General features: G+C 47.8%; 1 protein-coding gene across 11 annotated transcripts in view; it reads left to right on the top strand.

Moving 5' to 3' along the window:
• The first annotated feature begins 11427 nt into the window (after window positions 1-11427).
• Window positions 11428-24117, top strand: part of RBFOX2 (RNA binding fox-1 homolog 2) — a 175154-nt gene continuing 162464 nt past the window's right edge. For all 11 annotated transcript variants that reach the window (XM_071551675.1, XM_071551676.1, XM_071551679.1 and 8 more), the window contains exon 1: window positions 11428-11898. In XM_071551675.1, coding sequence (XP_071407776.1) covers window positions 11701-11898 — 198 coding nt within the window. In that variant the 5' untranslated portion in view covers window positions 11428-11700. The remainder of the gene's footprint in view (window positions 11899-24117) is intronic.

Raw genomic sequence — 24117 nt, 5'->3', positions numbered from 1 at the left:
GTCATTCAGAACTGCAGCAGGCTTTGAAGCTGAGGTATCGGCACAGCCAAAACAGGTTTTAATGAGGTAACACACAGTCCAATTTGCTGTGCAGGCTTTTGATCCTTTCTGCTGTCGATGTAATTGCGTGGCATGCAGCTCACCAGCTCATCGTTTTCAGAAGCACTAGGCACCCAGCTGTCTTGCCCTGATGTGTTCTTGTGGGCAAGGAACAGATAAAGCTCTTGATCAGCTTTTGCTTGAAACTCAGCTCACCATTTCACTCTCACCTGGAAAGTTTCTGGGAGGCAAATTCAAGGACGTGGCTTATGCTCCAACACAGATCCGCAGTTTAACTGCAGTGGGACCCCACACAAGGAAGGGTGCTGGGTTTATGCTGTCTGTGTTTACTTGGGCTCTTGTTGTGAGGCTGGAGGAGGTTTATCTGCACCCCAACCCCTCTCCTTGACTAAGGGAAGTGCTCCCCTCTCTGCTGCAGCCAAGGAGTTTGATTCAGAGGAGAGACAGCCAGCACAGCCAGCAGGCAGGTTCCACTGGAGCGCCATGTACAGTGTCTCTACAGCACAGGAAGAAATCTCCACCAAGTGTTAATCCTCACCTACCTCAGAGGTCATTTGCCTGTGCTGCTTCCCCAGGCAGAAGGTGAGAGAACCTGAGCTGTGTGAGTGGAAAAGCCAGTGGAGTGGCTGGGGCCCAACATCTGAATTTGTGGGGCCAGCTGGTGCAGGGCACACATCCCCACTGCCACCGATGGGGGTCAGGACACGGATGGGATCAGCGCAGGTGCTCCACTGGCTGAGAGTGCTGGCACCACATGCAGTGTGACCTGCAGGACTCTCTCATAGGGCACAGCTTTAGGGGGACACTGAGGATGAGCCAAGCCTGGTCTTTGTCCCCTGGATGGACAGAGCAGTTGTTCCCTGCTCTGCTGTCCAGGATCTGACAGATCAGTTCCCCAGACTCTTCCTTCTGCATTCCCCTGGCACTTCTGCAAGCTACGGTTTGTCCAGCAGGAGAGGCTGCCTCACAGCACTGCCACAAACTATTAAAAGCAACAAGATGATTAAAATAAACTGTCACGGGATGTTCATTCCAAACAAAAAGCACGAGCTGGATTCCTTCGTTTCCCAGGAAAGTTAATCTGTGTTTGCAGGCAAGTGGCACATCCTGAAGCTGGGAGGCGCTCAGGCGATGCTGGCAGGAGGCTCCCCAGACCCACTTCTCCATGGGCAAGCGGTGTGTGGGCAGCAGCACCGCTGCGGGCAGCTGGTTCCATTATCCCCCTCAAACAAAGCCTTTTCCTGACCACTGGGGTGGAGGAAGGAAACACCTCGCAGCAGGCACTGTGGCAGGAAGAGCTGGGACTGGAAGTGCCAGCGCTCTCCTCCTAGCCACGGCAGAGCCATGACTGTGCTACAGGAGGGTGAGAGGTGCCTGAGTGGGAGCCCCTGGTGCAGCTCTTGGCCACAGTCCAGCTCGGTGGGGCACAGGGTTGAGCGCTGTGCTGGTGTCCCTGGGGCAGGTGTATTTCAGGGGCAGGAAATTCCTGCCTGGCTCTCGCAGTGTCAGGTATGTCTGCTGCAAAGGGTGTGACAGAACTTCAGCCGCACTTCCCGGTATTCCCTGCCCCAGGCAAAGCACGGCTGGCTCCTTCCCAGCACCAACAGCCCCAAGGGCTGTGCCTGCGTCCTGCTCACGTACTTCTCTGGTCGCCAGTCGAGCTTTGAACAGCCCCATCCCACCAAGGCAGAGAGCGCTTCCTGTGAATTGTAGAGGGGTGATAGGACTTTCATCTACCCCGGGGCCAGTTGGAAGAGCCCACAGCTCCCTTTCGCACTCAGTTTCCTCCAGCATAGGTCACAGACTCCCTAAGAACGCTGCAACTGGTCCCAGCAACCCTCCTGCCCTGCCCAATAGGGACCCTGCTTCTATATGGGCAGGTAACCCCACTACTGTCACTAAAAATGAGGCACGTAGGTTCTTGTTTAGGCTGAGAGTAAAGGCTTGATTGCCACCATCTAAGTACCTTTGCCAGGGACATTCATAGCCACCCATTCCCAGGTGTACCAGCCCTGTGTCCTCCTCACGCTGCTGAAATTGAGGACCCGCCTGGAATGGTGCAGAGCTAGCCTGTCGTGCTCGAGTCACCAAGAGAGCCAAGCAGCAGAAATGGGTTGCACAGACAGGAAGATTTTGCTCTGACATAATTTGTTACCTTAGCTTTTAGATGCTCCCTGTTCTTCTCCCTGGATAAAACCAGCACAGCCTTTTTTGCTAACCTGGGCAGTTACTTAACCAGGATAGTGACAGCTCTCATGTGGTTTTGATGCTACTGCTTTCTGGTTCTGTTGAGCAGTGAATGGATAAAATATTTACCCTCTTTTCTCTTTTTCTTTTTTCTCGAGACTCTTCTCTCTTTTCTCAGCTACCCAGCAAATCCTTTGATGCAACAATCAGTCACAGCGCATTTCCCAAAAAATAAGAAATGCTTGTGGAAAATACTGTTCTGCAATTTAAACTTCTGTTCTCTTTTTAAAAATAATTAAAAAAAGAGATAAACATTGATGGGAGAAAAACCAGTGGTGAAAATTTAAATCTGCCTTGAGCAAATACTCCCACCCTTGTCGCAGCTGGGTGTTGGCTTATGCAGAAGCCGTTGGGTAACATTTGGGGACATAAGGATCTGTTAGGGTCCTACTGCTAAATTACAGCCTTAGAGGATGATGTGGAAATTGTGGATGGAGAATACCAGCTGTGACTAATGGAGTGGGTTGCATTTAAAAATTAAGTATCTCTGAAAACTAATGAAAAATGGTTTCAGCTGAAGAAATTTCTCGTGAATCGAAAACTGGAGGAAGGAGATGAATTACCAATGATAGAGCAGGTGAAAGGGGCTGCCTTATTTATTTCCGAAGCACAGCGAGATGTGATGTGTACTTACCTGTGTTGATTATGAGCCCTGCTGAGCTTGATTGTAATCCGCTCTCCGGGGCGAGCGTGCTGCGCTCGGCGGCAGGGAGGAAGTGCAAAAGGAATTTGTCTGTGCCAGGATGAAATGTGATTATTGGCTGCACTCTGCAGCAGGGGCTCGTTTCTGAGGGTCAGGGATCCCATGCCTCACAGGTAGCTCAGGAGTGGTAAAGCACCTGGGGGAAGTTTATTTCAGCTGGTAGTTTTTTTGGCCTGTTTCTGACCAGTTTGGTGCATGACACCTAAGCTGGCACTTTGTCATGGCACAGAGCTGATAGCATGAGGTGATAGTCTTTAAAACAAAGCAACAGCTTGGTAATAGCTTTATATTAAATGTGAAGATTTGTTGTAAATTAATTCTAAAGAGGCTGTCCCTCAAATGTGGAGAAGCTGGAAACTACTTTAACAGTGGCTTTAGTTAGAGCTCAAGAACTTTATGGAAGGGGTTTCCTGGTGTGATGTCTGTGCTGGTAGAGCTCTGTGCTTAGTGACCCAGGATGGCCACAGGCAGCCTGGGCAGGGATTTTGGGCACCCCGCAGAGACCTCAGTGGGTTCTGGGGAAGAAGAGGCAGGCAGTGAGCCCTTGTAGGCTCATGCTCCCAGTAACTGGAGCCTTCAATGAGGTTTTGGGAGTGGGGGGCGAATTCATTCCTGCTCACAATCTGAACCTCTGGCTCTCATTTCCCTTCGTCTTCCCTCCCCTACTAATGTCTCCCAAGGGAAAGTTCCTGCTGCAGTAAAGGGGATGAAAAGACAAACCACAAAAGCAGAGCACTGAGGGATGCAGGGAGGGAAGCAATGCCGAGGGGTCAGGGCCTGCTGGAGCAGATGGAAGGATGCTAGAGAGGGAGTGGCAGTGGGGACAGACATCCCCTTCCCTCCCCCATCCACCCAGGCTTGGGTTCCCATCGGCCCTGGGCCAGCAGGGAGCTGCACAGGAGGGTGCAAGTTCCCCCAAATCCCCAGCAGTCTTTTAACCCCAGGAATCCAGGGGATCCCTTGGGACCCAGTGTCTGGCAGTGTGTCTGGCAGTGGGCGGCCAGAGCATCCCTTCTGAGCGGGACAAGCAGCTGGAGGAGATAGAGGCCCTGGGAGAGGCACCGGTGAGGGATGAGCAGCCTGTGCATGTGAAGCAGCCCCTGAAGGCACAGGAAAGAGCAGTGTCAAGGTTTTCTTAAACCCTTACATGCATGTGTGTGCAAGTGGGTGTTCATGTGTGATCATATGTGTACATATGAGCTTATGTATGGGCATAAACTGACATATGTATGTGGGTCTGCAGTAAGTAGAACATGGATGTTATCCAGCAAAGTCTGTCACATGAGTTTTTGTAATTAACCTCTAAATACGTACTGCAAACTGAGGAAACTCAGTGTTGAGGTCGAATACAAAGTGTATTTGGTAAGTGTATGAGGCAAGAGCTGTACAGCTGAGGCGCCCAAACAGGCTGATGGCTGGAGAATGGATATTGAGGGAAGAAAAAGGCATACTGTGACTTTAAAAATCAGTATAAGCAGGTTTCAGGAGATAAAACTGAAGTGACTCCTCCAAAATGACATGGTTATAACCGGGTACTGCAACTACATTTATTTGGATGCCCTACCTAGGCATTCTCACTGTTGAAGAATGCACTCAGACTGTTTCCACTTTTCCCTTCCATTCTAAATTGCTGGAATTTATAGCACTTACTTGAGAGACTACAGTGATTTCCTCTTTCTGTGTTTAACCCATGTTACCCAAACCACCTAAACTCTATCTGAGTGCAAGTTGTATGAAGAAAAGTGATATTAATAAAGTCAGAGGCAAGTCTCTGAAGGGAGTGGGGCCAGCACAAGGATGGCAATCCTGAGCCATACAGCCAATTTCTGTATCAGCCAGACCCTACAGCACAGGGCTGTTATCCCCAGCCAGCTCCAGTGTCACTCAGGGAGGGATTTCCGCTACAGTTTTAACATCAGCTTGGCAGGGCTGTGGATATCCCCTTCTGAATTTTGCATGAGCTGGTAATGTTTCATTTTGGTTTGAATCTCTAGCCCTGATCACCTTCCAAACGGCTGTTAAGCAGGCAGGAATAGGAGAAGAGGCTGGAAAACATTACTAAATATGGCTGTGTTTCTGATTGCTACAGACTGCGGGATTAGCGGCCCCTTCTTGCCAGCAGCCACAGCTGAAGTTCCCAAGGTTTGAGGAACAGTGAGGAGAGCTATAGCCCATCCCTGCCCCCGCTTGTTTTTTTTTCTTATTTTCTTGTTTTCCACAGAGAAATATGCAACCTATTGTGTGGGCTAGCAAACTTGGCACCCCCCAGCTGCCTATAAAATTGCATTAGGTGTTTATATTTCCTGTAGTGGATCATGTGTTGTCTGGGCTTTAGATGATTGCGAAGGAGAGGGTTAGCCTTCTTTTTTCGGGAGGGGTGACTAATTGCATTTGAAATAATTTCATCTTCTTGGAGATAAGAGAGCACTGGCAATTGGCATGGCAGATGGACAAGTTCTGAGACAGACATAAGCAGCTTCTCTGCCTGCCACTTGCAGAGCTGCTCGAGGCACAAGCACCAGAGAACTTGCCCAGCCCAGAAGCACATCAATAACCTCATTGATTGTAATGATATTTTTCATGGTTAAAGTTAAGCAAGTGCTTAAATGTCACGGGGAAACACAAGCAAAGGATTTCTTCGTGCTCTCACAGAGTCAGTTCTCTTGACCTAGCTGGCTCTGTGTTCGCACATGCATCAGGATTTTATCTGAACTCCTAGTATTTATGCAGATGTAGCATGTATGGGGGATTCCTTTACAAACAGGGAGTTGACTCACTTTGAAAATACCCTCATGGCACATATGTAGAATATTTATTGTTTCTTTATTGTCATTTTCTAATTTGGATCTGAAGCCAAAGAGGTGGTAACTATTTTTAAAGTGGAGAAATCACAGTTAAAAAAAAAAAAGAAGGTATGTCTTCAAATCTTTTTTGAAATCTGTGCTGTATCAGCAACAAATAGCATTGTGAAAGGGTAACATCAGATTGCAAGTGCTTATTGGTTCAGAGAGCACTTTTCTGCACAAAGGAAAACTGATTGTCTTTCGAAGCACACATACAATCTAAGGGCACGATTCCGTGGTCATGTTTATATGAGCAAGTATTACTGTATCTCACAGTCCCTGTGATGTGAATGCCAGACTGCTGGATAGCCAGCAGGTGGAGTCATTCATAATGGCTGTGCTGTGATCTGAAAAGTTGAATAAGTACGACTGGACACGTGGAAATTTCAGTTGGAAGTTGAGACCAAGGAAAATACAAGGAATGGAACTGGAAAACTCCACGGGTGTGGAGTACACAAAGAGCTAAAACTTCAGCAGCAGAAGAGGAGGGACCTGCAAAATGTTTGGAATAGCAAAAAGCTGGAGCAATCCTGGAAACACTTCTGTGGCTTGGATCCCGAGGCATAATTCATGCTGTTGTAATTTGCACAGATGGCGGATGTCTCAAGGGAAGGCTTGAACAGCTGGGAAACATCAGGGTGTGGGCCAGCTTCAACTGCACACCCTTTCTTTATCCCTGAATCAGTCACAGAAGTGAAAGGTGATACCAAGATTGCTGCAGAAAATATCTGCAAGCTATTCTCTGCCCTGGGTGAAGGCTCCTCTTGTTCATTGAGTTCTGTCAAGCACCAGCCTAGTTCGGCATTTTGTGTATAAGAATGCACTTTCAGATGCTTTTCAATAAACCGATTAGGGAGGAAAAATCAGCCTCAGCTCCAGAGATCAGCCATGTAGTAAATTGAGTTGTAGCTAAAGGGCCCTAATAAACAAGATGCTTCACTGAAAATGAACAGGACTTAAGTGATAACACCCGTTCTGTTTGTGTGACGTGCCCAGCCACCACAGTGGGTGTTTTGCTTTGTCCTTTGCTCCATCTGCCTATTACACCAGGAATAAATGTTGCCTCTGGCGGGGCATTTACCCTTCCCGAGCTGCGTGGCCTCCAGCCTATTTGGAAATGAGCAGTTGCAAATAATGATTTGTACTGTCTGTTTGTCCGTGTGCCTGTGTAAGCTGAATAATAATGTCACGCCCACATGGCTGCTACAGACTTGTCTCTGAGAGAGGAGAGGGTGGTACAGCCATGGGGTACTTCAGAGACACAGCCAGGGATGTGTAGCCAGGCTACCGGAGGACTGCATCAACAGCAGGCCCTTTGATGTGAACTCTAGCCTTCAACAACCTCTGGTTCACTTGTGACAGGCAGATGAGTGGAATAAATGCCAGGTATTTCCCCACTTCTTGATCTCTGGCACCCAGAAGGTAGTGGAGAGCCAACGTTTTTTTTTTTTTTGTTCTGGTCCATGTCCCCATGCAGGGAGGTACCAAAAGTCCCTGTGGTACCCCCATGGATCACACTGTCCACCTTGAGCCGATCAGCCTTGCTGTCTCAACAGGAAAACAGACCTTTCATCTCCCAGATACGTCCCTCGCACAGTTTTCTGTTAGTATACATTTTGGGGATATAGTGGGATGTCCTTTCATATTAGAAGTGCTGAAAGACCTACTTTATTTCCCATTTTCCCAGGCATAAGCACTGCAGGCAGATGGCATTTTTATGCTAATTGCACACATGCAAGTAACAGCATCTGCACTGCACGTGCCATCCTGCTTTAGCAGCGCTGGTACACCTGAAACGTCACAACTGCTGTACGCACTGATACCCCACAGAACCACAGACAAATCAAACAGCAATGCTAAATGTGCTGCAGCAATGTCTGAAGGAAGTTGGAAAACAAGACAAGAAAGTTTTGCTCTGAACTCTTTGGTTGATTCCCAGCTGCTGATGCTGCTGTCTTGCCAAAGCTCTGAGGTGCTTGGTGGCATTTGCGGAGGCCAGGTGTCCTCATTGCAAGGGGTGGCATTGGGAAAGGACTGGGTGCATTGTGGGTGTTGACTCAGTGACTGACAGCTGCCAGCACCCTTGCGTCAGAGTGACATATCGATATTGGCCTCCTGCCTCTGCTTGGGGAGTGCCATGCTTCTGGTAGATAGTTTGAGTCAGGTACAAGGCCTTTGGATTTTGTTGACTTAGGGTATGTATTTTTGGCTGTGTGCTAATTGGCGACAAGAAAAGGCATCATTTTGTAGCAAAGAGCTGGCCTGAGATAAGAAAGAAGAAACATTTACCCACAGTGGTTGCTACTGAAAGCTCATTGCTGCTTCCTGCGAAACCAGGACCAAAGTCCAGGCTGAAACTTTACCTCGGTGGCGCTTCATTACCTGGGGGAGCACTGTGGTGAAGAGGAAGAGCATTTGGCTCCAGGGGTTTGTCTCGCAGGATAGAAACAGCAGGAATTAGCAGGATCGGGCAAGCCACTAAACCTCCCCTGATCTGCTTAGCAGAGAGACTAAATACACTGTGAAGTAGAGGGACAAAGCTGCAGGAGACTGCGAGGGCAAGAGGGAGGTGGTCAGCAGGATGAGATGTTGTGTGTAGATAATGGAAGCAGCAAGACACAGTTCTCAGTTGTGGTGGTGCAGAAGAGAGATTTGCTTTGAACTGTCTCCTGATGATTTCTATGCCTTCAGGCCAAAGACTAATAGCCCAGCTTGTGCCTCCCTTCATGCTTGTGCCTTAGAACCTGCATGAGTCATTGCCTCTGCTCAACCCAGGCACGTTCTGGGACCCAGCCCTTTGTACTTCCATAGATGTTTCATACCAAGCATCCTCATGCCACCTGATCTCCAGTCCAGTGGGAGCACCAGCACACAGTTTCTTCAAGGAATCCCTTCAGAGGGTGTCCTTTACTCTAAAATTCTATGAATCTGTTCAGGACAGATATCTTTTTCATGCCAGCTTCTGGGAGCTCTCTGGATGGATAATATTTCTTGGAGCTGCCTCTCACTGGTCTGTCAAAGACAAAGCATTGGTGAGCACTCTGCACACAGATATAAAATCACAGCATGCAGGAGCCTCTGGCAAGAGTGCTGTGCAGCAGTGGAAGAGTTAACAGAGGAATCAGCTGTCTGTTTAGTATGTCTCAGATGTCACATACAAATACCTAAGAGGCAGCTGGGTTGTGTGAAAGGAAATCAACGGATTAGGATTGTGGTCCCAGATCAAAAGCTTTTTCGTGACTTCAGGAATGCCTCATATCTCATCTGTTAAATTGAGATAATACCTATCCCACAAGCATACCATGAAGATTAATTAATTAATCATTTTTTAAGAGGAAATGGAAAGAGCTAGAGAAATATAATACATAGTAACACAGCAGTAACATCAGCAAGCACACAGTGCCACAGACCGTGGTGACAGCAGCTGCAGGTCACTTTGGTAGGGAGGGAGCAGTACCTCAGCTCTTTTCACCTGCACATCTGAGAGCGCTCTGTGCTCTGCTGTGGTCCTGGCTGCTTCCCTGGCAGACTGCAGACCACAGCCAGCTGAAAGTGCCTTGCCAAGGGACATGCCTACGGCACTGCCAGCTCTGCCAGGTGCTGCTCTGCAGCATGGACCATGTGCATGCAGGATGTGAGGGAGAACTGGCACTAGCTTTGGCACCTGCATGGCAGGAGGTGGTGGAAATGGGGTTAGGGGAAGGTGAAGGGAAAAATGGAGGCTGGGTACTGCAGAGCAACGCTGTCCTTTGGTATCTCTCAAGGGGAGTGTCAGACATGCCTAAAACACGGGGAGAGGAGTGCTCCCAAGTGCACACACAGATTTGTCTTAGACTGTTTACTCCAAGCTTGTCTGAAGGTTGAAGCCTTCTGCAGCTCCTCAGAGTCAGTATCTAGAACCCCTCATCAAAATTAGAAGGGAAGACAAATACAGAAATGCCGCTTTTCTCTGTGTGAGCAGCATCCCAGTCATGAGAATCTCAGCATCTCCTCAAACCAAGAGTGGACTGAATACGTTCCTTCAATGTTTTTTGACAGTCTGGCTCCTTTTATCAAACCCAGTCAAGATGAATGAGACATGTGTTTACCCTTGGGTAAGCAGACAAAAGCTGCATGTAATTGTCCTCTGGGTGCCTGCCACTCTGTGGGGATTTGTAATCATTTTGAAAAAAGAGATTTTCCCTGTCACTGAAGGAGACAAGCTGGCACCTCACCACAAAACATACCACTTAAAATAGCTTTTAACGTGGCCTTGAAAACTATTTTTGGATGATGAAAAATGTGGTGTAAGGGAAGACTGGAGTCATGTATTGTAACTGCCACTCAAAGCCCAAGACTAGCACTTCATGAAGATCAGCAGATGTAGCACGCACAGGGGATACGGGACACCATGATAATCTAATTGGTCCCCAGGCTTTGTTACACATGGTGGGATTCTAAGAACTCAGGAAAGGCTTCCTTCTGTATATAATGACTTACAATGATGACTTCCACTTTTAGTTTCCCCCTTTTTCTCCAAATCAGTGGCAGGCAGAGGAAGAGTGACATTCCCATGGTGTCACAGAGCCAACTGCAGACTTGTATAATGATCTGCAGGTTAGTTTTCCATCAGTTTGCCGTGGCTTCCAGACTACTTTCAGGACAGTACAGCCTGCCTGTGCATTCTCACCCTACAGCAGACATTGTCTTTGGTGCTACAAGCTGTGTAATAACATCAACTTTATGTTTCTGTTGAGCATCTCAAACTCGTTTCTCAAGGCCAAAAATGTAACATACAAAAGGGGTCATGAACGGGGTTTTTAAGGACTGGTGTCTCCATCTGGTTGGAACCCATCTGAAGCAGAGTAAATGACTATATATATGTGTATAAATACAGGAGAAACCCACAGAGGCTCTCAGGAACAGGAAAGCAGAGCAGTCCCTTTCTCAAGGAACTGGGTGTGGTCTGGGGCTGTGGATGAGGCCTCGGGTGAGGTGACCAGAACAGCAGGGAGGAGGCCTGGAAAAGGCCGTGAAGAACACACACAGTGATGGATGCGAGGCTGAGCTGCGCGGAGCTGTGCAGCACATCCCTGGACGCTGCATGCTCCCGAACCTGGGGGTCAGGCCAGGACTCCTCATCCCAGATGTGCCTCAGTTCGGCACCGGCCCTTACTGGGAGGGCTGCGGAAACCTCACCCCAAAGGGCAGCGCTGTGCCAGTGGGACCAGCGCCAAGGAGCCCGGGGGTGCCCGGCTGTGCCCGCGGGGGGCCCGGCTGTGCCCGCGGGGCGGGTTCTCCGGACTCTGCGGGCACCGCGGCCGCCCCAGTGCCGCCGGGGTCCCGCACCCACCGCGGCCCCTTCCCGGGCGGCCCCGGTCCAACCCGCGGCGCGAAGAGCGGGGCCGCACGGGCCGAGCCCGGGCGGCCATTTCCCGCCGCCCCGTGCGGCTCCGCGGCGGCGGCGGCGGCGGCGGCGGCGGGTGCGGGTTCGGGCGGACCGAGCCGCGCGGCGGCCCCTCCTCCCCCCGCGCCCCGCCCGCCGCTCCGCTCCGCCCCGCCCGCGCCCGCACTGCCCGCGCCCCGCCCGCCGCCGAAGGTTTCCGAGCGGGGGTCGCGCTGCTCCTCCGGCCTTTCCGGAGATTGCCGAGGGGCTCCGGCCCCTCCCCAGCCGCCGCCAAGCCCGTGACCGAGGCGCTCCGGTGGGTCGGAACCCGGCGCGCCCGCTGCTACTCCGGTCGCGGCGCGGGGCTCGCCGCCTTCCTCCTCCTCCCCGTTGTGCTGCTCCTGCTTTCCCGGCCGCGCCGGGCGCCGCGGTGACAGAGCGGGGCGATCGCGGCGGGGGCGGCCGGGGCTCCGGCGGCGCGGATGGCGGAGGGCGGCCAGCCCCCGCAGCAGCAGCAGCAGCCACAGCCGCAGCTCCTGGCCGGCGGCGGCGCGGGGTCCGCCCGCGGCGTGAAGCGGGAGCCGGAGCTGGAGCAGCCCATGCCCGGTGGGGACGGCGCCGAGGGCGGCCACAGCAAGCGGCTGCGGACGGAGGCGGAGGCCGACAGCGGCGGCATGCAGGTAGCGGGCAGGGCCGGGCCGCCCTGGCTCTCCCTCCCCGGGGGCTTGCCCGGGCCGGGCCGCGTTTCATTGCGGGTCGCGGGGTTCGGTGTGCCGCGCTCGGGCGTGCGGGTCTGCCCCGGGCTCCCCCCGCGCTCCCCGGGCCGGGCCGGGCCAGGCGGCTCCGCGGGCGCAGCGCGGCACGTGGGGGGCGGCGCGGGGAGCCCCGGGCAGGGTACGGCGCTCCGGGCACGGCAACGCAGCCCGCGGTGCGGGGCACGGGGAGCGTGCCGGGACCGCGGGGCTCACCCGCACCGCCCCCCCGGGGGCTCCTACAGTACCGCGAAAAATCCCAGGTGCTGCCGGGCAAGGGGGGAGAAGAGGAGTAGTGGGGTGTCTTCCAGCCGGGTTCAGGATCTCACGTACCTGTCGTCTCCAAAGCATCGCTCAATCCAGGTGCATTGGCTTTTGTGTTTGTGGGATGATGCTGGCAAGGTATTGCTGCCTCCCTTTGTTTGGGTGTCGTGGAGGGTTGTTTTGTTATGGCAGTTGCAGTGGCCTTTTCGGCATCTGTCTCTCGTGACAAGTATGTCGGAACTCTTTGGAAGTGGAGTGATTTATTCATCTGAACTTGTTTCTCCTCTCTCACCTTTTCTTGGGCTGTTAAGCGCTGGTAGTTTCCAAGAGGAGCATCCTGTTCTCCACTGTGCTTCTCATCAAGATGCCAAATGCTGACCAATACTCTTCCCTTTTTGCTTTCCAGGCTGTCCTCAGTTTTCATGCTGAAGATTTATTTATTTTTTAAACAACTTGCAGCAGGAGGGTTTTGTTTGTGGTTCTGTCTGCTGCTCAGCCTTTCACGGTGGTCTCTCCACCCCACTACATTGTGTTTTTCCTTGTGTGGTGGTGTGGCCTGAATGTGTGCTGGAGCTTTGCACCCGAGTGCTGCTGCTTGTGCTCCCCAAGGGCTGGCAAAAATCGTGCTGCACTTTTTATCCCATGAAGTAGTGTGTTCTCCCACACATAGGTGTCAAGTATGACTCAGACAATGTTGCAAGGACGAAGATGCTCAGCACTGAAGGAGTGCTTGTATGTGATGTCTAGCTGGGAGTTATGAATGAGTGTGCGAACACGGTGACATGAAATTCTTCCAGCTCTTCAGAGTTGAACTGAGGCAGAGGTCCCATGTAACTACAGGAGATGCACTAGTTTACCTAAACTGGTTGGTATTGATGTAAACTAGTGGTAAATCAATTGAAAACTGCTTAGGAAGGGTCTTGGACTGGTTTAGCAGAAGTTTATTTTTTTCAATTGCAAATGAGTACAATTTCTGTACAAATAAAAGACTTCCCTCTATATTTACGCGGAAAAGTGTTTTGTTGTCTGTTCAATGAACAGTGCAAGTTAGTAAGATTGCAGCATTCAGCCACGAGGCTGTGGCAGTGCATGGGCACAGCAGTTTGTAATGCTGGTGTTAATGATACTAGGCATTCATTATGGAATTAATTAGTGGAAAGTTGGGGTTTATGTCTTTATCTAATGGTGGCAAACGGTGGAGAAATTAGGTGATGTGCAACTAGCAGGGTCTGATTTTTAAGGATGTCTGTAGTCAGTAAGGCTGTTCTTCAGATCAGGACACCCATATTGTACTTATTTGGCATTTATAGCATAATTTTAATCTTTCCATATGTATATATGGAAAAGATTTTTCAATCTTTTCAATACAAGATATGACAATGAACATATATATATATGTGTGTGTGTGTGTGTAAGCCCAAGTACATATCATTATTTGTAACTCGATGTTCTCTAAGGTCCTTTTCAACCCAAACCATTCTATGATTCTCTGTCCAAAAGTAACTATTAAAGAGGTGGTTTATATATTTAGAGAATCTTTTCATGTTTGTAAGTGAAAAAAAAAACAAATTCGAAGCCAGACTTAAAAATAATGTCAGAGGTAGGAAAAACATGTTCTTTAATGTTTGAGAAATTCAGTATCTTTTAACCCAGAAGTCAAAACACAAGATTGTCTTTCATGAGGATTTCTGTTCAGTTAGTGTCTTCTTTTGAAGTATCTTATTTTAGGATAACGGGTTCTTTTTAGTAAATACTCTAACTGTACGTAATGCTTGCAGGAGGAATAAAGAGCCAATTCTTTGGGGTTCTCCCCCCCCCCCATATGTACTAGAGGCTTTCTCAAAGCTGGAAATAACACCAGCAACTGTCCTACCTTGTTTTTCCTGGAGATCCTGTCAATTTTCTACTTCCTGTTCCAGGGCCACAGGCTGTTGCTGTGTAAACTTGTGACCTCGTGTCTCTGGGCTGATAGCGAGGAAATCACTGAGTGCCATGCCCACCACCATTTCTTCTTTGCATAACCTGTACCTACCAGTGGCTCAGGATATGAACACAACTTGTAATGCAGAAATAAATAATTTATTTAGAAATTACTAAAGCAGCTGTAAAACTAACAGCTTTTGTGGGCAGCCTGTTAATGTGAAATATCAAAACTAGCGTATAGGAAGATAAGATAGTAACTAGTTATGAAGACCTTGGGGCAAAGGGTGCCTAAAAGCTTAAAGCAGTCCTTAAATTTCCTGGACTTCTTGTTTTCTGCTGTCTCAGGCCAGCATGCTCAGACAGCTTATGCAGTTAGGGTTTCATTGTCTAATCCATCTCTGATCAGGCCGGATAAATGGTGTTTGGCCAGTGCTGATCTTGTTAGGAGGGTGGTGTAAAGCTGCTTGGGTTGGGATTGGGACAAATCGGATCATGGCTGCTATCTGCTTCTGGGACATAGTTCAGTTAATCATGGCGTGGGAGGAAAAGGTCCGTCAGAAACTGCCGGTCTTTACCTCCATCTGTTTCATAAGTGGCAAAAATGAAAGGTCACCAGCCAGGAATGTCTCCTGGAAGTATTTGGGTAGGTTTGTAAGTTTTGGAAGTGAAGGGCCCCAAAGGTACTGCTGCTTTTTAACTGTATAAATACTAACCAGTAACTAGCTTGTGCTCTGCTGGCTTGGATGGTTGAATCACTTGGATCAGCTTGCTGATTTGGGTAAAAATAATGTGTAACAGAGGGGAGAGGAAAAAATTATATTGGCCTAAATCACTGGTGAAACTGCACCAAAATGCTATTGTTGATGCAGCTGTATTTGCTGCTTGTCAGAAGAGACTGACTGCTGCACAGATGGAAGAGAAAGTATCCTCACAACAATCTCTGTCCCCCTCTGTTCGTTGCATGGTGAAACATGAGAAATGTTGTGGCAAGCTAGAAAGTGTCCCTTTCTCTTTAGAGCTACAGTCAAGGGTATAATTCCAGGGTGCAGTTTCTGTATTCCCCTTCCAGGTGATAGAGGTATACCAAACATCATACACTGTTGAAGAAAGTTACTAAAGTATCTTCCCCTTGCTTTGCAAGGGATTGAATGAGTTAATCTGCTCCTCATTTAATCCGTAAGCTGAACTTTGATTTAATTTTTTATGAGGTCTAGGCTGGTTAGTGAATTAAAATTATATACCTGGTGGTAATATATGGGTGAAGTTACATGGAAGGTGTGAACAGAGCTGGTCCTTGTTCCTCTTCCATGAATGCCTTGTGTGCTCAGTATCCCTGGATATTTGGGAACGGTACTCTTGTGAGCATGGCTGACTGTTGAGGGCACAGTCAGTGCAGTGTGGTCTGGGCGTCACCCAGGCCGTGTAAACCTTTAGTGGCAGCGATGAGTGGTGACTTTGTGTTGACATTCAGCCATGCCTGCATAGGGTTCCTAGAGATGACTAGTGGTGTTGAGATCAGTCCCTCTGTGACTAAATGATGATGTAATAGATGATAAGTCTTTCCTCCGCAGGAAAGTCTGCGGTTTCTCATCCTGCCATGATCCAGAAGATGGTCTGTAACACCCTCTACCAGCCTGACTCCTTCCAGCACGAAGGCTGGAAACCTTGAACTGAAGGATGCCATGGAAAGCAGGGAGCAGGGACATGGCTGGTGCTTCATAACCAGTGTCCTCATTCAAATTGTGGCCTGTTTGTGGTGCTCTGGAGGATGGCAAGAAATCAATCTGCTGATAATTTCCTAGGACAGGTGTGGGTTTACAATTAAGAGGGCTCACTGGGAATGTAGTCAAGAAGGGGCCAGTGAATAGCAGCTTTTCTGCTGTGGGGGGATCCTATGGAAGTCTGTATTTTTTAAATCTTGCAGAAGAGAACATCTAGTTCCAGTAAATTGTGGAAAAGCTGTGTAATCAGGTTAGCTTTTTCCTCCCTGTTATTATTCATGGCATGGCTGTCTTTGTAAAGAGATGCAGAGCAATGCAGGGGATACAAGATACTGTAGAAAAGAAAGGAAGTTCCAACCTTTAGAAGCTGACCTCTGACTTGAATCCAGAATGAGGTTTCCTGGGATGCTATATGACTATAATGAGTCACCTCTAAGTTTGGTGTTTCTCTGTTTGCTTTTGTCCTTTTTATTTTTCTTTTTTTTTTTTTTTTTTAGTATATGAGTGTTATGAGTTAGACCTACACAGTCTGGGAACACTTAGAAAATCTCCAGTTCAAAGAAAACCTTTGGCAAACAGACGAAAAGTTGGGATTTTAGAGTTGTTGAGAGTGCTTTAATGTTGGCTGTTTTCTTGTCATACTCGGGAACATGGAAAGCCCAAGCGAAGTATTCTGGATGCTTTAGTACCCCTCCAGGCTCTCTCAGTATTCCTCTATAGATTCCAGAGGTTTGTGTTTAAAGGTGATGGTCACAGTTGTGAGGTTGGAAGCTGAACAGACGTCTGGCTCTACTGGAGACGGTTTCCTTCTGCATATGTGTACCAGCTGTAGACATATGCTTTTTATTTTTCCTTTTCAGAATTTCCATTTAGAAACATGAGTGCTCTGGTACTTTGCAGGAAGCCTGGCCTCTCCTTTGCATGTTGGAAAGGTTGCCCACCTAGCTGAGCTTGGAGCAGCTCCCAGGCTGAAATACCCTCTGTTGGCTTTTCCTCCTGGTGATTTACCAAGCAGGGCTCCTTTTGCATCGGGGATTTGCACCTCTGTTTCCAAGATTGTCTCAAAAATGTGCTGGTCACTGAAGGTTTAGCAGCTGTGTTGCTGTGCTGGCTTTGTGCTTTATTGTGACTGTGCTGAGAGCTTTCTGACTGTGCTGAGAGCTTTGAGTGGCTCTGCTGCATGAGACTGGTGGCAGCAGGAGTACCAGAACACACTGATGCAAAGAGGCACAGAGGTCCAAAGGAGGCACCAGTAAAATAAAATTAAAAAAAAAATTAACTGCTTCATTTGCACCAGTGGTAGGGAAGCCAAATTGAAATCAAGACAGATCTGGAGTGGATTCTGTGTGTGGTCTGTGGCCCCCTGGAAATTGCTGCTGAAGGACGTACCCCTGTTAGCTTGGAAAAATAAAGCCTGTCATTAGCAGCACTTGGTTGGCTGCACAGGAACCTCTGCTCCTTTGGAAAATCTTAAGGATCATATTAGTTGAAGGTGTTTTAAAACCTGCCACTCTACACTGCTGAGTTGTCTCCTGGTGTGCAGCAAACCTTGGTTTTTGTATGAAGTGAAAGAGAAGGGCAGATGTTTTGGATGTCTGGAAAAACCTGTTTTAATTTGCCCATCTCTGGTATTACTTGAACTTCTGTGTGTGTGTGTTTGCTGTTGAAATGTGGTGGCTGAGGGATCAGAGGAATATCTAGAAGAGAAGTGAGAGAAGCAATTAGAGGTAACGAGTTCCAGTTCATTGAAGCATTCTGTTGATCTACATTTTACAGTGGTATTGAGTGGACGCCCGAGTGTAGCTGTCATGAGATAATCCCAGTGTTTAGGGATTAGAGCTGCTTGGCTGCATTTTGGGCCTTAACGCCCTTTGCTCTCCAGTAAATTTAATTTTGCCAGCAATCTTTTGTAAATTCAGTTTGAAAGATGTGTGTGTATTTTCCCCAACGTGCTTCCCCTCTCCTCTGCTTCACCTTCCTAAGTGCATCTCCTTTTTTCCGGGCTGAATTAGAGATGTTTGTAGCAGCCAAGCCTACAAAGAACAGGGGCTGTATGAAACAGTCCTCACCAGTCCTGGACCATGCCACTATTCTGATCCCACAGCATTCCCTGTCAGGGCTCTGCCAAACTGTCCCACTGAGCTGTGCCAGAGCATCTCTCCTGCAGGAAAGCTTTGCTGAGAAAGCACCGACATAGTTTTCTAGGTTTCTAACCTGCAGTCTCATTTCTGGAAGATGTCCAGGGTGTTTGTGAACTGTTCCATCTCTCTCTTGTTTGGCTTGTCACACGTGCATACGGCATCTATCGAAACCACCCCTGTTGGCTCTCTTGCTGGTCCAAAGGAAATGGGTCTCTAATTCCCTAAGCAGTGATATGATGTATTTAAGTGGCCACAAAGAAGGAAAGGTTGTGTACAAAAGCTCCATTGTTTAATGAGGGGCATCAGCTGAACTTGAGCTGGATCCAGCATCTGCTTGGGCAGAGCAGGAAACTTTGGCAGTTTCTGTCAGCTCACTTGGTGCAACATTGGTGTTCAATCAGCTATACCATTGCACCCCCTAACCTTTGGAGTGTGGGCAGAGTGTACTTGTAATTCATACTTATTAGAAAAGAGGTAATGAGATCTTTCAGTTGGATAGGACAGTGGGATTCACTCCGGGATGTTTTGGAAGTGGCTGTGCATTCAGAGGGCTGTTGCTTGTGTTTGCCTTTGTCTAGGAGAGTTTGTTGTGCAGAAAAATTGGATACTTGCTTCAAAGAGCATGAGCTAGAAGCAATTGTTGCTTTTTTTTGTATGACTTTCTTGGTTTTTCTGCTCATAATTGCCTCAGCAATAATGCAAGTATTAGTATAGAGATGGGGAAGAAGCTGCACTATTTAAGGGGAGAAGGAAACCCCTCGACATGTCAGCACTTTTTACGCTCTGGCTGTACATAGCTAAATTTCCTTTAAGAGAGGCTAAAGAAGCAACCTTATTATGGCATTTCTGTGTGTTGCAAATATCAAAATATGCTCCCAAGAGACCTTTGAGGCCTTGGGATCTGTATCTGGCTCAGGTTTCTTCAAGGGACAGGAGCATTGTGCTCTTTTAACTGAGGCTTTTTGTGCAGCTCTCCTGCTGCTGTTTCTGTAGGAGATTCTTGCAGACACTTGGTGTGGTTGTCACCATTGAGGGTGATGCCTGGGATGAAAATTCCACCAAGGCATCACTAAAAAGCCTTGATTTAGTGCTGTGTGGGCTGAGGGGAGGCTGTAGCTGGGATCCTAGTGCTATAACTTGCTGCTTGCAGTTGTCCTTCCCTTAGCTGGATTGGAGTGGGAAGGTCGCCTTTCTTCCAGCCTGGTCACTGACCTCAGGCAGCGAGGTAGGGGGAAGGCCAGGGCTCTGCCCTGCTGCAGGGCTGGATGCCTTCTCTGGGTTGCTGGATCTGCAGGCAGAGAAGCCAGGCATGACTTTCCAAGCAGTTCTTGTCAGTGCTTCTGAGCCATCTCTGCCTTTTTGGTTTTCTTTTTTTCGTGGTTATGTTTCCTTTTTGTGGGAAGAAGTGAGGGGAAGTACAAGCAATGGCTTCTCCATTGCCTTTTGTATGCTCCTTTCCTGGAAAGCAGGTCCATCAGAGGCCTCTTTCCTATCCTTGTTTGATGTTAAAAGCCTTGTGTAGCTTTGAAGCAAAGCTGGACCAGGATGGAGTATATTTTGTAGGTACTTTGCCTTGCCTGTTCTTGAAGCTCAGCTTTGGAGTGACCTGGGGTGATTCCTGGGATTAAAAACTGCTCTCTCTGAGTGATGATGCTTCTGCTTCCATTAGTGGGATGAGCCACACAGCCTGGGGAGATCCAAAAGGTTCATGCAGGGAAGGAACACCCAGGCTGTGCTGTTGCTGCTGCAGATGGAACCATGGGGATATACTGAAGGAAGTGGGAGCTGGCAGTGTGATAATGGGCAAGTACCCTGGGGCTGGTGGCATGTAAGAGAGTGGGAAGCAGGAGCTTGTGTTATGTAGGCCTCAGGAATGAGTTGGATCATGGAGGCAACTGAGGCAGTCAAGTGTATGCAACACTGCTGCTATTTTGTAGTCGCAGATCTGAATGTCTCTTAGGCATCCTGCAGAAGAATCCAGTTGACTTCTGCAGCACCTGCCCATCCTGCTATTTGTTCTGTCTAGGAGCAGAAGTTGAAGCATGTGAAAATGCAGAATGCTCTCAATGCTCCAGTTTTTGGAAGACGTGTGTTACACTAGGGCAGTGCTGTGGGAGTTGGTGTCTGACCTGGGTGCTGTCTCCTCAATGCAAAGGGTTGAGGAGACAGAGAATGTGGCAGAATGAGAACCTATGTTTGTAGTAGGCTGTGATCAGGCTGTGACCAAAGAGGCTTCATATCTGGCGCATCTGCATGGTAGGGCCTGGAGCTCCTACCCAGCAAGTGCCCAGCAGTAAAATGTGGCAAGATGTCATCATGTGAGGTCATAATTATGTGGTCATACCTTTTATGTTTTTGGAGACGACTTCATCTCCTCAAGTGTAGCAAATGGATGATGCTCACTGAGCGCTACTAAGTCTAATGGGATTTTTGTAACCAGTTAAAATGGGTGTGAGGTCAAGTTTTGGACTGAGAACTATATAATATGTCATTTCTTCTTTTTCATCTCATATATTACCCCAAACTGAATTTACTGCAGATAATGTAAACTTGGCACTAAACCCAAAATTATTAATTTTTAATGGTCTCTTCTGTGGTATTCACCGCTGTGCTTCAGAGATGCTAATGAACGTAGTTTTTAGTTTTCCTGAGATGTAGAATAGGTTTATTATGTCTTATTGTAGAAATGAAGAATTGGTAATAAGAACTGGTATTAAGATCAGTTTTGCAAAAATCTGGTTGACACTTATAATCTGATTTATTTTTTGTTTGTATTTTGTATTGTAGCTGGTGGAGTTTTGGGGATGTTTACATTCTTGATCTACAGCTCTCTGCAACTTCCACTGTATATGTGAATGCCTACCACTTCCACAGACTGATCCTTAAGAGTGTTATGTTGGGAAAATGTAAAGTGATGTTGTCTTCATCTTAAAAAGCAGTGGAAATGCTTGAATTAAGTAACTTTGTCATCATCACAGTTAAACTTCACTTGGAAAATGAAATTGAAATCTAACTTCCTAAGTAGAATGGATATTGCTTGTCTTAAACTACAAACCCACATAGCTTTCGCTTTCTGCAGCTGTTTCTCCTGCTCAGAACACAATGCAGCAGGAATTAGGAAAAATAGCATATAATCCGTGTTTGTTCTAACATGAGGAAACAGTGGAAGTTGCATGGGTAGCTGTAGCTGCTGTTTTTTAATCCGCAGCCCTTGACTTTTGCAGTTGGTATTCTAGGAGAGAGTGTAGGTACTTTGCCTTTTGAGTTAAAGCATGTTTTGATCTGTTAGGAAGCAGGGAGCTGCTGTGTGGACAGGAAAGGCAGGAACCAGCTCCTGACCTGCTCCCTGTTCTGGCTGCCCTGTGGGATCTGCAACTCTTGGCTGTTTTGGTGACCCAGGTCTCAGTGTGTTCACTTGGGCTAGCAAGGAGGAGAGAGAGGCATGTTGTGCTGGGGAGACTTTGTGACACATTAGGGCTGCTAATCAATCCCACTGCTTTTTGAAAAAAGAAAACAAAGACCAATTTGGCAATACCTTCTCTGTGCCTCTGCATGTGTTCTGGGAATTCTTGTTGCCTTGAAGTTAGAGGAGGAGATGAGCCTGGAGACCTCTTCAATGCTCACATGAATCCAGTGGAGACCTGGCATTTGCTAACGTTGCCAGCTGGATCTAACAGCTTTTTCTTTATATGACCATTATCCCTAAGCAGTTCTTGGAAAATTCTCACTTCCTAGGCTAGTTAGATTTCCCTAAGAGTGGTGGTCTGCATGCCAAGTGCCTTATGTTGTGAGTGCTGGGCTGAGAGGTCACAGTCACGGACAGAGGAGGCAATGCCATCCTCTGCCATGCCGTGGTGGAATGGATTCAGCAGGAGGTGATAGGGGCATTTGTGAACAGTGCTGCCTGTGTGATGGTTAGATATCAACCATGGACCAGAGAATGCATCAGAGAAGGGAAATGTAAAGAAGAAACAGACCACCTGTGGATTTTCATTGTCAAATAAAGAGGGTTACCGTGGAACTCTTTGTAGTGTTTCCATCTGTCCCAACCCACAGCTAAGCCTCACACACCCACTCATTCACTCCTCCTTGCTGGGATGCATGAGAGAATCAGAAGACTAAAAGTGAAAAAACTTACGTGTTGAGCTAAACACAAAATCCAAACATGCAAGGAAAGCAAAACAAGCAATGAATTCATCACGTCCTGTGGGTGGGAAGGTGTTTTGCCATCCCCAGGACAGCAGAGCTTCGTTATGTGTAATAGTGAATTGGGAAGGCAAACTTATCACTCCAAATGTCCCCCTTTCTTCCACCAGCTTTTTATGCTGACCATGACACCATGTGGTATGGACTATCCCTTGGGTCATTTGGGGTCAGCTGTCCCTGCTCTATCCGCTCACAACTTCCTGTGCACCCTCAGCCTCCTTGCTGGTGGGTTGGGGTGAAGCAGAAAAGGCCCTGACTCTGTGTAAGCACTGCTCAGCAGTAACTGAAACAGCCCCAGATTTTCTATGCTGTCTCCACCACAAATCCAAAACAAAGCCCCATACCAGCTACTGTGAAGAAAATTAACTGTATCCCAGCCAAAACCAGCATCTGTCCCTCTTTTCTTTCAGTGCCCACTTCTGATTTGTTAGGACTGTTGTGATGAACTTGGATGTGGTGAATGAGGCTGAGACTGGTATTTGAGTATATATTGTCTGACCATCTGATAAACATGTCTATATCTATATATATGTCTCTGTGTGACTTGGCCAGGAAATTGAAATTAGGCTTGTAATTAAGTCTGGGTTTTGTGTGTGCCTCTGTCCACTGATTACATCCTCCCAGAAAAGACTTGCTGCATTTCATCATCTTCCCCAATCTCTTTGGCTTTTAACATGAACATCCTGTGGTCAGTGCCAAATACTGCCCATTAAGAAAAATAACTTTTCACTGTTGATAAATCACAAATTATCATCATTAAGAATTCTTGATGCTTCATGAAACCTCCTTGTCTGTGGAGCTGAGAACTGAGTGTTCTCCAAGGGATGAGTGTCTCCCATGGGGAACGTGTTGACTAGGATAGATGGAAGTGCAATGAGACTTTGTGTGTTTTTGTTTTCCTCCTATTATTGATTGCTTAAAGAATTGAGTAAGAATTCCTCCTCTGCTGTGGGTTGATCTTTTCATCTTGAGTGGTTGGGTATTTGTAACTGCTCAGCGTACCAGGAGGAGCCTGGGTTGGATTTGCAGCTTCAACCACAACTCCTTTAAGGATTAGGAATTTTTTGTTGAGGTTTTACACTTAACTCTGGATGTAGATGGAGCATGTCCATGTTGCTTGGGAAGGTTTCCTTAAATAGGCATGACCTTTCTAGTGAAAACAGGAAAATAGTTTTTGCATTGGGTTTTTTTTTGAGCATGGCGTTTGTTTCATTTTTGGAACTCATGATTACTGCAGATGTTTACCATAGAAGTAGCTCACAGGCTTGGTAGTTTCATGGGGCAGGGTTTGACAGCTCTGTTGGCGTTTTGGTGGTATATTGGCTTGCTCTGCAGTGTAGCATTTGATACAGCATTTGTTATATCCTTTCTGGACCAGCCGCTATTTTTCATGTTTGGTGATCTAGTTCTCCTTCCTTCTTATGCTGACATCAAAACCTCTGGGGCATCTCTATGTACAGGGAAAAGACTAGCCAGTCCACATGTTTTAACATGTAGATAGGAAATGGGTAGTGATTCTCTAGGTCTGGTTCATCCTGAGGCGGTGATGTTCTTGTTTCTGTTGGGTTTTAGTAGACATTAGTGTGGAATTGGCAGGCAAACTGGGGAGAACGGTCCTGTTGCCTTAGAATGAGGAACTCTGGCTGCAACATGAATATGGTGACAGTCTGCCTGAAGTAGTGCCTGTCACCATCCTTGGGAGGTGTAGCAGGAGGTGGGTGTGTCTGACTCTGGTGTGCACTGAAGTTTGTCAAGGTACCTGGTCTCAGCTAATTACTGTTGCTGCCAAAGTGTTAGGAAGCTCTTTTGTTAAATAAGTATAAAATATCTATGCTTGGGCTCAGATATCTGTTGTAAGATATTCTGTGAGGTACCTTCTCCTGGATTTGGTG

This window comes from Pithys albifrons, chromosome 3 (genome assembly GCF_047495875.1).
Source record: "Pithys albifrons albifrons isolate INPA30051 chromosome 3, PitAlb_v1, whole genome shotgun sequence".
Classification (NCBI taxonomy): Eukaryota; Metazoa; Chordata; class Aves; order Passeriformes; family Thamnophilidae; genus Pithys; species Pithys albifrons.
The sequence above is the reverse complement of the archived record's forward strand: the minus strand, read 5'-3'. Positions and strand labels throughout refer to the sequence as shown.